We start from the raw sequence: 11,256 nt of genomic DNA, 5'->3' as shown, positions 1-11,256 counted from the left end.
GTAAAGCAGAACTATTTACATATACGAGACCAGCGAAACCCCCCGTACACGAAGCAGCCGCCAACCCCTTTTCCAGCTTGCACTATACAGACGGGCGAATACGCACGTCGTAGACATCAGGCAGAGGCGGCCAGGCACAACACAGAGAAGGCGTGGTGGCGTCATCGCAGCCTTTTCCATGCCTCTGACACCGCCGAGGGGCCGGGTCCAGAACGAGGAGAGGAGGGGGGTATAGGCGAGAATCCTCTGGCCGCTTAATCTTATCCCGCTGCTGCCGCCCCAGTCACATGGGCGAGGAGGAGGGTGAGGAAGGGTGCGCGGTGAACGCGCGCCAACCCCAACCATCTCAGCCGCCGCAGTTTCTGGTCGGCCCGGTCAGACGTTCGGTGGTTGTGCCTGCTTGTGGTGGAGACGACGGTGGCTGTAGCCGGCTCGGCAAAGGGTGAGTGGCGTCTTCTGAGCACTCCCTGTTGTTGGGTCTTTTGTTTTTATCTTGTTGCGTTGTTTGCTCACGTGAGCGCTCGTACCCGTTATGCGGCCCACTTCTGCCCTGTACAAGGTTAGCTCGGCGCGTGTTCTTTTTGCTTGTGCATTTTGTAGCTGCTCGTTCATAGCGCGCGCGCGTCTCAGGCGGTTTCACGGTCAGCTCGCTCGCGGCCGCTCGATGCATACCCGAAAGAAAAGGAGGGCCGGAGAGTGTCCGCTTACTCGGTAAGTGCGCGTGCGCATTTTTAGTTATGACATTACTTTCTTTTTTTTTTGCGTTGTGATTGTTGTTTTGCTCAGAAAGTTGGTCATGCTGGTTACTCAAACTGTAACATATTAACAGCGCTACAATGACCGAACAAGAAGCATACACACAGCACGGGCGTTCCAGTCCTGTCAAAATCGTGCGCTGCGCCCGGTTAATTCTCTTAGCGCTGTTCGCGTGCCCCACAATTGGAAAGGCGTGCCTGCCGCGTATTTTTCGTGAAGACGCTGCTCAACGTTGGATCGAGGTTTTGCCGAACTGAAGTTTGCGCGCACGAAAGGCCGATTCACTGTCAGACTCTTTCGGCTCCAGATGTCTTCAGTTCAGCCGCCGCACCTTTGCAGGTGAGCAACTTCGGGAAAATATGCCTACTAGTTGGAGCGTTGCTGGTGTCATTGTCATAGCAACGCAGGGCTAATTCCAGGCGATTCGTTTCTTGCGCTCAGCACGCCGAATAGCACGGCTTGACAAAACAAATGTACTGATTTCTCAGATAGAAACATGGGCGGTCACCAACAAATCTCGAAAACTCAGCAGCGCATCACGAATGCTGCCGTATTAGCTCGTTTATAGTTAAAGCGTTCTTCGAGCCGCCTCCGTCGAGAACTCGGAGGTCCCTTAGACATGGCGTAGGACCCATTGCTACGCAGTCCCTTTTTCAAGTAGATGTAACGTAGAGATTTGGAAAGTGACTGCTTGAGCACGCGAACATCTCGTTCTTGTTATGACATCAGGGAAGTCGAGAAATATTTCGATCATGCTGAAAATAGTAAAAAAAAAAAAGTTGGTAATAGATCGTATTAAGCAATTTTTGTTCCCCGTGCCTTATTTTCGTGGCTTTTCATTGCGTCAATATACCAACTGCATAGTTTAACAGCGTTAAAACTCGATAGCGTTACGGGCCCCGTGTCTCAGAATATACGGGGTCGGCATCGGCGGCGTTGTCCGCCAGAGAATATGATGCCGTGTATATTTAGGTATATGTATATGCCATGCCTTGCTATATGACATGCGATATATGCGGGTTATATTGCCTCACCAAACTATCACTAAAGTTTGTTGCTCATACCTCGTCTTACATTCTTTACAAGGTTATTCCTCGGAATTTTGAGAATGACAGCCTACAAAGAAATGCATTGAAACAAAACACCGATAGCGAATGCCTTTTATGTTAAACCTTATCAGACTGAAATATTTAAAGGAATAAACAATAACAGAAACCTGAAAAATGATTTTTTTGTGTGTGGTGTGTGTGTGGATGTGCACAACTTCCGGGATCGGCCCACGTAAGAGGCCGCGTTTCTACCAGAAAGCTCGCCTTCATGCATAGCGTTCGCCGCCAACGTTTCCCAGGAAACATTACGGTTGCATAAGCGGCAGTTGGCGGAAATCATGAGAAGCAGTCAATGATCTTTGAATGCTATCCCTATCCACTCTTAAAGGCGAAGATTAAGCGTCCTCCAAATTGCTGTGTAGCTATTTAATTGTTCTCGACAAAATTGTGATGTATTGTTTGTAGGCGTAATACTAATGAATGAATGAATGAATGAATGAATGAATGAATGAATGAATGAATGAATGAATGAATGAATGAATGAATGAATGAATGAATGAATGTTCATGCAGAAAATATTCCGCATGCTGATTGCAATACGCCACGAAAGCCTGCATTGTTTCTGGCACTGCTCGAACTATACTCATTCAACGTTTTTGTGACGTGGTATGCGCTTGATGCGCTGTTTCTTAAGTGACAGCTGCCAGTGAGATGCGTGTACTATTGTTCTAATGGCACTAGGTTGTCGTTACAACAACAGTATACGAATGATTCACGAAAATACGTCAACAGGCGAAAAACAAGCAGATGCCACTAGATCTTATGTTGTGACATGCATGCACCGGATATGCCATATCTTGAAGAAGGTGCATGCTAGTTATGTTGAACGTTTCAAGGCGTTAAAATAATCCAAGTATGAAGGGTGGACCACGTGGTCCAAGCGCTTACTATCATGCCGTGTGGTGTTCCTTTCGTCCTTCTCGTCATTTTCACGCTTGAACGTTGAACATGAACAAGTACCAACTAGATCAGTTTAACTAAATATTTACCATACTTCTACGCTTAGACATGGTGTATCTCTGGTTTTATCCACCCCCGACACGATGGGGCAGTTAGGTCCTTATTTTTTAAAGCGGGGCTTTCTTCGCCTACTTTGCCGGGTTTCGTGTGACTGCTGGCTGCTGTTGGGTCGATCACTATCTTGGCGGACATATTTGTGGATATATTTGCGAAGTTATACGAAAGTACCAGCTAAGTGGGCTTATAGCACCCTTGTATGCTCACAAAGTACGTAGATAATAATCATATTAATTGCCATGCTATAACTTCCTACATAAAGCTTGAACATACAATGTCGGCTGACATTCCTCTCTAAAGCAATCGCATCTGTTAAAGGAATGTTAAATTACATTTAACCGGTTCTTGAATTTACTTTATTTTCTTCGATTTAGCGGATAAGTATACGCGGGTATGTCCGTTCTTGGCAAATGCTCTAAAATGGGCCATTGTCCTACTACTATTCATGACAGAACACCTGAACATTTCATGTCGGCTGAGAGATATCCTTAAAGTACACCGATTTTTGTTTTGTTTTTCATAGAGTGGTGAATTATATTTCACCGATTCTGTGACTTACTTTTAAGTTTGGCCACTCGGTATGTGTCACAAGGGATGTGGCCGTTCTTAGCGAATCCTACAGAATGCGCATGTCCCACTGCGATGGCATGTTCAGCCATTGGATGACGTCACTGGAGTGACAACGACGGTATGACGACGTGACGACGAAGGTGTGACGTCATAACGACGATGGAATGAAGAAGGTAGAATGGGCGACGATGACGTGACGACAAAGCTATGGCGACAGGATGACGTCACAAATATCGACGACGGCACGACCACCACATGGTGATGGTGATTCTGAGGTGACGATGCATTGAGGCGGGGCTGCCTCGACTCGCACTGTATCTGGTGTTTGTTTGCACTACGTACGGTATACTGGCCAATTGCCCAAGATTGCAGCCAGGAGCCAGCAGAGATGACAAAAATAAGACGACGGCGGCGGCGGCTTGATGACGACATTAGTCTCAGTATGACCGTCGCATTCGGCAAGAGCCGCCTCGGTTCACGCCTATATACGGTGTTTGTTTGTACTATGCCCGGTACCGCACAATCATCCAAAGCTGTAAGCCAGGAGCCTACACAGGTGGCAATGGTACTATGACGACAGCGTGAAGACGACATTACTTTCAGTATTACTCGCGCATTGAGCAAGAACTATTACACAAGACAGCAACCGGCAGCAGCAGCAGCTGCGGGAAAGTCGAGAAAGCGGCGAACACAGCTTAGCTTCATTATTTATTACTAAGGAATGACACCTATATCAACCTGTTCTAGATAAATAGCCTTAACTTACTGCCACTCATAAGAATTCAATCAAATCGCTTATATTCGATTTGTTTAGCGACAGATAGACGATCTGCAGAAAAACGTTGTCCCTGACAGCTTGACGAAGTCACAGCCCCATTTTTTCTTTCATTAGCAGGAGCATCGATTGCATATAAGGCACTTATTACAAAAAAGTCGTGTAGGACAAAGATTGTGATAGAACAAATAGAAAAATAGGGCCGAAACACACAAATGTCACAACGAAGATAATAACGACAACCAAGTGGTAATGAACAGGTGTTCAAGTGTCAGAATGTACGTGAGAGTACAATGCTACCGTGCAACAACATAATTACCTCCATGCCGATGATGAATACTTCTAGCGAATTTCGTGGCAGGTACCTTGTAAACAGGTCAAAGTAACCCCTTTTATACACATTCAGAAGCGATGAAAGCGTGTACTGTAAACGTTGTTTACCTGCGCTCACACGAGAGGTGGGTACTTCCCTAGATGCACCACGTCTAGTTAAATGATAACGTTCTTTTTTTCTCGTAATTGCGCCAGATTACGCATGTTGTTTACATTATTCTGGGGTTTCCAGCCTATATTTAACTCAGACGATAGCTGTAAAAATTATGAGCGGTAATGCTTCCTTTTTCACCGAAGTAGTCCGAAGTTTGGCATCCGTAAGGTAAGTTATAAAATACACGAATACATTTCTTTTGTTATCATTACCGTCATTCTATTCCCAGCAATCTCCAGTTACTCAGTCAGCTGACTGATTTCTATTTCTGTAGATTTTCGAGTCTTATTAAACCACCAAATCATCTGCCGCTCAGTCTCTTTTCCATTCTCACCCACTTTTTATTCGGGTAGATAGACCTCAGAACGACCGAGAGCTAAGAAATTTAGTAGGCTACTTCATGCTACTAAGAAGCAGGCGTGCAAGCACTGACACAAGTATTGAACGAACAGAACAACACAACATTGCTGTCTTGTCCATGTTTGACGCGCCTGCCACTCATAATAACACCTAATAGACCACCTAGTGTCTGGCCTACGTACTACAGGATCTGCCCAACTCCGCTTGGTACTTTTCATCTCGTCGTGCTTCCTCAGCGACTGCTGCACGTCATCTGAAATATCGCCGGCACTATAGTCAAACGTAACCACTTCGATTTCCGATCAACACTATCTCACAAGGCTTTCCGTGTCCAGCGGAGGGTGTGACTGGGTGATAAACATGGCGTATTTCTTGAAATATCTAATCAAGCTGTCCGCTGTTTAATACTGGCCGCTCACCAACTGGAAGTGTTCAAGTCCCGCAATCAGAACGCCAGTTTCCTGCCAAATTTGGATACTGCGTTGCTGAGGAGGCTTTCCCGTTCGCAATCTTCCACTGAAATTCAATATGATCTGTGCTGCTATGTCTTAACGCGGTGACGGTCGTCTTGCTTTGGCACCAAACACAGCGAAAGGCACTGTAACGAGCGAAGGTATGAAGTAACAGCGCGTAATGAACAAGGACGAGAAAGGAACGAAGACCACAGGACAAGCGCTGACTGCCAACTGAATGTTTAGTGGAAGAAAACCAGCCTTTTTTATACATACTCAAAATACATGCGCACATCAAACACTCGCTAATCACAATGCCAATCTTTCTTTCAAGAAGTTTATTTCTTTCTCCGATAGTAGAAGAGAAGGTGAACTGACACAATTGTCACCTTCGATGCTGATGAAAAAGGCTTTTAAAATTTCTCTTTCCTTCTTAGATTTTCCTTTTCCTATAAATTTCGTTTTATTAAACATCGGAGCGCATGCATGTTTTTTACAATGTTCAGCTAAATGGCTACCATATCCGTTCTTTACATTGTTGCAGTGTTGTCGAGCACGATCATTGAAACATTGTCCGGTTTGACCTATGTACACTTTTCCACAATTCAAGGGAATGTGATACACTACGTTACTTGTGCAATCAGACAAAAATCGGGTTTTGTGATTGACAGTGCAAGTGGGGGGCCTGTATCTTGGTTTTATGCGTGCACAAATCGAAGACAGCTTGCAAGGAATGTTGCTTGGAATGTTGCTTGACATATACCTTCGCTCAACTATGAACCAACTAGCCCTCATCAAGTTGTTACTAATGCACTGTAACGAAAAACGTCAAGCACGTGAGCCAACCTTTAATTGATATCATTTGAAAAAAAAAGAACGACACGAACTTAAATCGCATTGCGTGTTTTATCGATAGAACATATTCTCTCCCGAAAAAAGGAAAATCAGTTGAAAAGTTTGCGCATGTACTTGTCGTTTCACTGTCTAATCCCTCGTGCCGTATTTGGTGCCACTATATAGGACAGGAGTCAAAACCACCTAATCGCTCAAACGTTCTCGTTAACTCAGCCGCGACTCCGTGCTTAAAGGTCTGAATGCTCCCACACGCGCTCATTTGCTCCTGGGCGTCTTGTCTCATGAAGTCTCCATTCTCTCGACAACATCGGATAACCTCGCGTGACCTCCCCGACTAATCTTCCCTCCTGAAAACGGACGTTGGCAGCGTCGTCGACCTACGTCTATCCGGAGATGCATAGTTTCGGAATTGCCGTTCGACCGAAGAGGAGAATACGTAACTTGAGAGGATGGTAGGGGAAGAGACAGAGACAGATGTTGCTTGGCGGAGATGTAGAGGTGTGGTTCGCTCTTGCTCACCAAGGCCAAGCAACTTGAGGAAGGCGCTTCAGAGGAAAGGGGGCAGGTGTTTAGTCTAACTTGTCCGAGAGGAAAGTGGAGGTGTTTCTTGTAGCCGTGGAAACTCGCCCGGCCTCGCTTGCACTGTGTGTGCCAACGTGGGGGTGTCGCAACAGGAAACGCTCGGTCGTCGTCGGTGCTGGGAGAACTGCAAAAGCCTTTCTTTCGAGCTGGCGAAGGCTTGCTTGTGATTCGCGTCTGACAGGACCTAATAAGTTCTCGCTCCAACTACACGCAGGTGTACCGTGTAGCGTTGTGGCCACTACTGAGTGCTCTCGTCAAGCCTGTCAGTGCGAACTCATCTTGAGACTTTGAAGCCACCACGAAGACATGGCGGCGCCTTCCGGGAACTTGATCCTGGTGGTAAGAGCATGTTCGCTTCTTATCTTCCGATTGTGCTATGCTGTTAGCGCAGCCGACGCTGCGTTCGTGACTTGCGAAGACTCTACCCGTCAGCGCGTGTGCTTGGGCGCCATTACAACCGTAGTAGGTGTCTAGGCTGTCACTTGTCGAAATACCGGGTCCACAAAAGATGCGGGCACGATGCATCCATGTTACTTCCCTTTAACAGTGTCGCGATCCGGGTGCTGTTAGTATTATTTGCATTAATTGCACGTATTACTTCAAATATTACCTTGCATTTTCGGAATAATTCAGTTCCTTAAGTTCCTCCTTTTGAAATCACGCATGTTTACTATATGATACAATAGCTATGTTTACGACAGGTACCCCTCCTACAACCTTATTGTTCTGTAGTCCTACCTTTGCATGCTTGTTTGTGCTTTATTTCTTGGCAAAATAAACGTTTGATTGTTTAAAAAAAACGTAAAATGAATAATCAGTGAAGGCTGCGAAATTTCTATAGTAGCATGTAACTATAAATTAGGAACATTCGGCATCCTTCACTGACCATAGTGAATTACAACATACATTTAGGTTGATTGCACAACACTTATTGTTTAGTACCTATATAGGTTTTGCACAAACATAGACGCAAGATAATTAATCAAGGTAGTGTAATGATGAGTATTCTTTTTATCAATTTTCGATCCCTTCATTCGTTTATTCACTTATACATTGCAGTTGAAGTCGGGATTGCGTTCTGCTTATTTGCTGACGTCGGAAAACACAGCGCCACATCTGTTGGCTATTGGTCTTCCTTTTTCTTTGTTTTTCTTTCTCGTTCTTTTTTTTTCCTTTCTTTTTTTGATAAAAAGGTCCTGTCTGTGTCTCGCTTGCTTCAGCTTCCCGCTTTATCCAGCGACACTGGAGTCTTATAAAAGCATATATTGTTCTTGCTGCAGCATAACCGGTCTGATTACAGTGCAAAAAGAATGTCAGTGCGCATACCAATGTCATTACTGCGGGCTCATTTCGCATGCACATTGAAGAACTATTTCAAAAGCATCAGTGATCATTGTATTTTCTGTGCAGGTGCTCTTCTCTGTCTCTTGTGGACTTGCTGCCGGACAGCAGGTGAGATTTGCCTGTGGCATGTTTAAAATTTAACCGCAGAATACTAATCCACAATTGCACATATAATAATGGTTCCGTATTTCCTTGTGTTTTCGTGTTTACGTGGCACTTGTATCTGTGTTCGCTAGCGTTGTGTTTGCAGTGTGGCAATCATGTCTGACCTACTTGCACTTGCCCAATAACTTTTAGTTTCATTGTCATCTTTATGATTCACGTCCTTGTCTTGCAACTATGTTGTTGTAGTAAATAACGATATATTCTTTCCTGGTATGCCCAATCTGCAACAGAGCGATTAAAAAACGCACAAACACGAAAAACGACGTACAGCTTCGACATATATTCACTTGTGGAGGTATTCTAATATTTTAACTGAAATGCGACTGATAACTCAGTGATGAGTGCCTAACTAGGTGAGCTGTTAACAACTGCAGTTACCTATTTAGTAGCCAGTTGAACATGGTGAAGGACGAAATTAGTTCTAGTTATTATATCCTCCATTCGCATTCACCGTAACGACGTTCACAATTAGAGGAAATATTGTTTTCTTAAGTTTCGTACTTTTTTTGATGCGCACATTTAAACGTGCAACTTCCATCCTGCAAAATCTGAAGCTGTCATAAACAAAGACACTACAAAATAAACTCGACTTTTGCTTAGATGTAGACTGAATACCTGACATCTTTTTGTGCTGCGTGACTAAGAAGGTGCTGAAACCGTACTTACTTTTCTTTCGTATTCAGGGGGGCCGAAATGCAGCGGCACCGTTCGCCGTCAATGGTGAGTCGCCTTCTTTGTCCGGGTTCAGAATCTTCCTCTAATTTGCGTCTCGGTTCATTTGACAGCGGATTCTGATTAAAACTGAAATGCTTTGCGATTACAAGAAGACGGACTAGTAAATAGTATTGTCATTCGTAAATCGGCTGTCTTGTCTAAATGTCCCTGATGAACAGCCGATGCTTTCATGTTATGGGGGAAAAAATTAAGAAAAAAGAAAAGTGCTAAAATCTGTCACTTGCAGTTTCCTTATTGTAAAAAGGCTCGTCAACTCCAAAACATGCGGTGGCGTTTACTTACTGGTCTTAACGTCAAATACCATTTCAAGAAGCAGAAGCTAGACGGCTGAAGAGAGGTTGCAAGCATAGTAATTTATAACAGCGAATTATAGATATGATATTACGCCACTTCAGTACGGGTATATAAACGCGGCTAAGGAAAGCAGTCGATGCACCGAATTCGTGATGGCATGCTATCACGATGAGCCCTTGTTGCCTCCAGTGATATTCCTTGTTTGACCACTGTTAATGATTTCAAGCCATCACCTGCCTGTGAACATTGTTTGGATACCCAGTTACGTAATTGCGTAGTTAATGGGGCTCTAATTATTTCATTTGGTAATTCGTTTGGTTTTATATATAGCTGCCTGACTGAGCGCTGATTGCTTTTTTTACTGAAGACGATTAAAATTGAACTCGCTACATGCTATTTTTTTTTCTAAAAATAAAGTTGTGCGTAATTCTTTATAAGCCCTATTGCGTATATTGAAATCTAGAAGGGCGCAGCGCCTTAGCAAGCGCGGTTGAACGCGATTGGCTGAAACGCCGCCGGCGGACGCTCTGATGTCACGCCGTGAGGATTATTGCCTTTGCGTGTCGTTCACGATAGGTTAGGTTAGTTTAGGTTAGCGTAAAAGGCGTTGGGTGGCACGGCGTCATATCGCAGCGGTTGCAAAGGGCGTCGAGCGTCGCCGGTGGCGTTTCAGCCAATCGCGTTCAACCGCCGTTGCTAAGGCGCTGATGCCTACAAGATTTTCAATATGATGCCCGCATAGCGTCCAAGGGGCCAGCCGAAAGAGTGCTGGGCCAACACTCTGCAAACTGATCCCGCCGCCATTAGACTTCACCCAAACAAGGCCCGCTACCGAGAGAAATTATGATGGTGGCCAAAAAGAGCCGAACCCGCAACCAAACGGAGCTAAGGCCAAGGAAAAAGAACCTAATCGTAGCATAGTGCCTTAGCAAGAATCCGGCTAAGCCTTTTGGAAATACCTGATGTGCAAGTCAAACCCGGACCTGTATTTTTTTTTCTCTTCAGGGATCACTACGTTTGCCTTTGTTCTATTTTGTTGTAGCTCAAGCTAAAGGATGTAGCGCAAGCTAAGAGATTCTGAAGGGATTTCTCCACTGAGTTGTGGCCGTATATTTTTACGCAATTATGGCCATATGACCTCATTGCGTATAAGGAGAAGGTTATGGATAGGCAGTGGGTTACGTGTAGGCATGCAACGCGAAAAATTTATGAAGCAGGCTGCTCTACAAAAGTTTATGGAGAGCCTATAGTCTAATTAAGGTTATAATTATAATGGCATGAAAATTCGCATTCACCTAGCTGTCAAGTCACAATGTTTAGAGCCTGACGTGGCACGGGAAGATAGCCGCACAATCTTGTTTTGCGTCGCGTCAGGGCCGTCATCGCACAATCACTTCAGCCTCTTCTATTAGTTCCTCGCGAAAATCGTTTCGAAGACAAGTCTCGGGGATGACGTAGAAAACTAAGTTAATTTCACTTCTCTCATTAAATCAATAACTCTCTCTCTTCCGACTTTGCCATGTTCTAGGAATCATTGTTCATTCAATGGTTATTGAATTTTGCCGACTTGCCTCTCTATTTTCTCGTTGCATTGACAACACATAGAAGTCTTCTCTCTTGAGCATTGGTTGCAATCTTGCATGGTTTTGTGTTATTCGGACATATACTGAATATTTTCACCACCCCTCCCCCCCCTTCGAAGTCTCCTATTCCAATTGTTTCTATTAGAAGGAAGGCCTCATAATTTAGTAATAC

At 44.6% G+C, this 11,256-nt stretch overlaps 1 protein-coding gene across 3 annotated transcripts in view; it reads left to right on the top strand.

Moving 5' to 3' along the window:
• Positions 1-333: 333 nt before the first annotated feature.
• Positions 334-11,256, top strand: part of LOC119465725 (uncharacterized) — a 105,008-nt gene continuing 94,085 nt past the window's right edge. The window contains exons 1-3 of one of the 3 annotated variants that reach the window (XM_049656718.1): positions 366-442; positions 7,178-7,302; positions 8,374-8,415. In XM_049656718.1, coding sequence (XP_049512675.1) covers positions 7,270-7,302; positions 8,374-8,415 — 75 coding nt within the window. In that variant the 5' untranslated portion in view covers positions 366-442; positions 7,178-7,269. Of the gene's footprint in view, positions 443-7,177; positions 7,303-8,373; positions 8,416-11,256 lie in introns of all 3 variants that reach the window. The other 2 variants (XM_049656717.1, XM_049656716.1) reach the window with 2 other exon arrangements.

Source organism: Dermacentor silvarum, chromosome 10 (assembly GCF_013339745.2).
Source record: "Dermacentor silvarum isolate Dsil-2018 chromosome 10, BIME_Dsil_1.4, whole genome shotgun sequence".
Taxonomy (NCBI): domain Eukaryota; kingdom Metazoa; phylum Arthropoda; class Arachnida; order Ixodida; family Ixodidae; genus Dermacentor; species Dermacentor silvarum.
The sequence above is the reverse complement of the archived record's forward strand: the minus strand, read 5'-3'. Positions and strand labels throughout refer to the sequence as shown.